This window comes from Apis dorsata, unplaced genomic scaffold (genome assembly GCF_000469605.1).
Source record: "Apis dorsata unplaced genomic scaffold, Apis dorsata 1.3 scaffold_524, whole genome shotgun sequence".
In the NCBI taxonomy this organism is placed as follows: Eukaryota; Metazoa; Arthropoda; class Insecta; order Hymenoptera; family Apidae; genus Apis; species Apis dorsata.
Genome location: NW_006263747.1, coordinates 25,493 through 28,876, shown reverse-complemented (window position 1 = coordinate 28,876; position 3,384 = coordinate 25,493). Strand labels below are relative to the sequence as shown.

At 48.2% G+C, this 3,384-nt stretch overlaps 1 protein-coding gene across 1 annotated transcript in view; it reads right to left on the bottom strand.

The window, feature by feature from the left end:
- The window catches only part of LOC102673529 (lachesin-like), a 26,235-nt gene that overhangs the window by 4,021 nt on the left and 18,830 nt on the right, over positions 1 to 3,384 (bottom strand). Inside the window, exons 3-4 of the mRNA XM_006620611.2 lie at positions 1,609 to 1,855; positions 916 to 1,089 (exon numbers count right to left, since the gene is read on the bottom strand). Of these exons, the coding sequence (XP_006620674.1) occupies positions 916 to 1,089; positions 1,609 to 1,855 (421 nt within the window). The remainder of the gene's footprint in view (positions 1 to 915; positions 1,090 to 1,608; positions 1,856 to 3,384) is intronic.

Genomic DNA, 3,384 nt, shown 5'->3' with positions numbered 1-3,384 from the left:
TCTCTCTCTCTCTCTCTCTCTCTCTCTCTCTCTCTCTCTCTCTCTCTCTCTCTCTCTCGATTCAAAATACGCGTATTTTTGTCGCAACGTCCACCGTTACTCTCAAAATATTGCATATCGATTTATCAACAACCGTTCGAGAATTCGTAACCATTAATATCTCGCGGGGACGATCGACGACGGACGAATTTGCCACGCGTCCGAGCGAAAAATGCGTTGAACGCCAACGCGATTTCCCTCCTCCTCCCGAATTATTTTCACAGCGATCCGTCGATCATCTCGAGGAGAAACGAAGAAAGCGTCGAATTCTACGATACCACGGTGCAGGATCGTGGTGCGAGAGCACGTGCACCACGTGGAAATATATCGAAAGTCGTTTCGAACGGACTAATCTCCATTCGATGAGAGCTCGCGTTCCACATCGTAATTGCTTTCGATCGGCATCACGTGGGCTTGCCGGATTTACGATGTCTTCACGTTCCGTTTAAACCGAATCTAGATGGCGCGCCGAGAGTCGTGACGCTGCTCCCTCCCTCCTTCCCCCTCTCCTCTCCTCGTCCCGATATCTTGGACGATCAGTCGCAGGAAAAAGTGTAACGTTCGTACCTCGAAAATCTTGAAATTTTAATCGAACGCTCGAGTCGGACGCGATCGAATCGAGTAACGGGGAGAAGAGGGAGAGATGAGAGGAAAAGGAAAATAATTTTTCGGAAAGAAGAAGGAAAGAAGAATCGAAGGAAACTCGAGGATGGGCGATATTTGAAGAGTGATATCGGAGAAGGAGGAGGAGGCGGCGGCGGCGGACGTTTCGAGCGGTCTTAAGAATTAATAAAAAGAGGAGAATCGAAGGTTATTTGTCACCGGGAACGACGCTCGCGAGAGTACTCGACTCGAGATAAAAATGTAATATCTTACCTGGTATCAGCGGATCGTGAAGACCCCTCATAAGTATGAAACCACTTTTCTCGCGTCTCCAGAGCACACGAGGTGCCGGTCTCCCCGTAGCTTTACACGAGAGGGTAGCGTTTTCACCCTCCAGAACGGATACTTCGCCTTCCGATGTGCCGGAACTAAGTATATCCGGCGGAACTGTGAACAGAGGGAAAGAAAGAGAGAGGAGGAAACAAAGAGGAAAGAGTTGTATCGAAAAATTTCGGACGTAAAAATCCGGGGGAGGGGATGGATAGGTCTGGAATCCGGACCCTTCTCGATTTGAAATCAAGTCAAAANCGCCTATACAGTGGAAGAGACCAGGGTCGGGACCAGACGCACGGAGAGAAAGAGAGGGTCGGGTAATGTACGGTTGGGTCGCGTTGTACCCTGTACACAGGGGGAGGAAGTCGAGGGAAGTAGGAATCGGAGGATGGTGCGGGTGGAACGAATAGAGGCGAGCCGGGCGAGCAACACGAGGTATGGTGTGGTACGGGGTTGTACAGGGGTCCCATTGAAACGTATTCTAGCGGCGAGGCGCGCATATTTTCCATCCCTTCTCGAGATAGGCTAATCGAAACCGGTGCGTGCGTACGTGACGTGTGTGCATACGAGCGACCGCAAACACCCGACTGTATCTGGCCGTAGGAATGCGGTATAACGCGCAATTAGGCATACCTAGGACATCCACGCATCCCAGCTGGCTCAACATAGGCTTCGTGTTCAGCTGGCACATGTAGCATCCCCGGTCAGCTTCCCGAAGTTGGCGGATGTGAAGCCGCGAGGTGGCCTCCTCCTCGTCCCTCCACTCGCTTTGATTCTTCGACTTTGCGCTCTCCAACGTGACCAAGAATCGGGGCGAGTGAGTCACCGTTCGCTGACCCAACGACAGTATCGTTTTATCCTCCACCCGAATCCATCCCACCTGAGGCAATCGTTTCAAAAAATTCCATTCAATACGATAATATTATAATATATATATATCTATCCTAATTGCGTTAATATTAGATACATCCAACAGATTTACGCGTCCCGAATAAACGCACACGTGCGCGATCCCCTGTATACGCGCCTAGTTAATTATATTGACGTTTCTATTCAAATACGTATAATGTTATTTATATACGAAACGGGTGTGGGGAGATGTGGTTAAATGCAGCAGCATTAGTGACAAAGCAGGGGCAAACGGACCGATGGTAATCTAACGACGTAAACAATTTTCCAGCCAATTCGAATACCATTTATCCATCCCTCTCTTTCTCCTTTCTTCCTTCTCTCTGTCTCTTTTTATTCTTTCTTTTATTCGTTCTTCAAAGAACGAATTAATTCGCGTATATATCCGAAAAAAAAGCGAATAAAGAAGCGAAGGACGACGGTGAGTCGAGTGATCGACTCGGTCGATATAGGAGGACGCGTGTTTATGGGCGGCGAGCCGATATATCGGGGACCGATAGGTGTTGGCGCGTATAGGGCCAACGGTATAGCGGTAATTGGTTTTAGGGAGGAGTTGCCACCGCGGGAATCAAACGCCAGCGAAAGGTTCAATTTAACGTCGTCGTATCGCTCGCCCCTCCCTTTCCCCCTTCTCTTCCCCGCATCTCCTTATCTATAACGCCGCACTTGGTAATTAATCCGAGGCCGAGTGTCGTAGCGCGCACATGCCCCGTATGCCTAGGTATGCGCCCGTATGGGTCGGGTTACACGATGTCACGCGGCACCGACCGCATTCGTACGCGCGCCCCCCCCTCTCCAATTCCCTCGTTGCCACTCGGTGAATCGGTTAACGCGTTCGCCGTTCTCAAGGCGTGCGCAGATATTCCGCGAAATTCCCCTTGTTCTCTCTATGACACACGGTCTATGTATCTACTACCTTCGATCGATCCCCTCTTCCCCCCGAGATACAACGAGAGCCCCTCCTCTCGATCGAATTAGTCGTGTAATCTCTAATCTTTGAATCCACGTCGAAATCATCGCTTCATCAGTTTTCGCACATCTGTTTCTTTCTTCTCGATTATAAATCTAATTATTATTGTGCTTCTTTTTTTTCGGTCGGATAGATACCGTTTATCGATTCCTCTGACTCGTCGAACTCGTCCAATTTACTTCGTGCATTGTCGTTTTCCAAATTAAAATTTTCGGCTTCGAATCTTTTCGCACGTTCTCTACCAACGACGCGAATAATTTCTCGGCGTTCGAAATCGTTGCACGGGACTGGAAACTGATTAGAGCGATCTTCGCGACTCTTCTTAACTCTTTATGCAGGCGATTATAGTTCGCTCTACGTAAAATGTCATTGATACACTATGGACGATTATAGTCGATCTACGTAAAATATCATTGATATACTATGGGCAACTATAATTTCTTCATGAGATGCCGCGTATCATATATATGATGAGCGACTCGAGTTATTATATTATCGAATATATTTCTCTGGAATATAGCATATTTTGT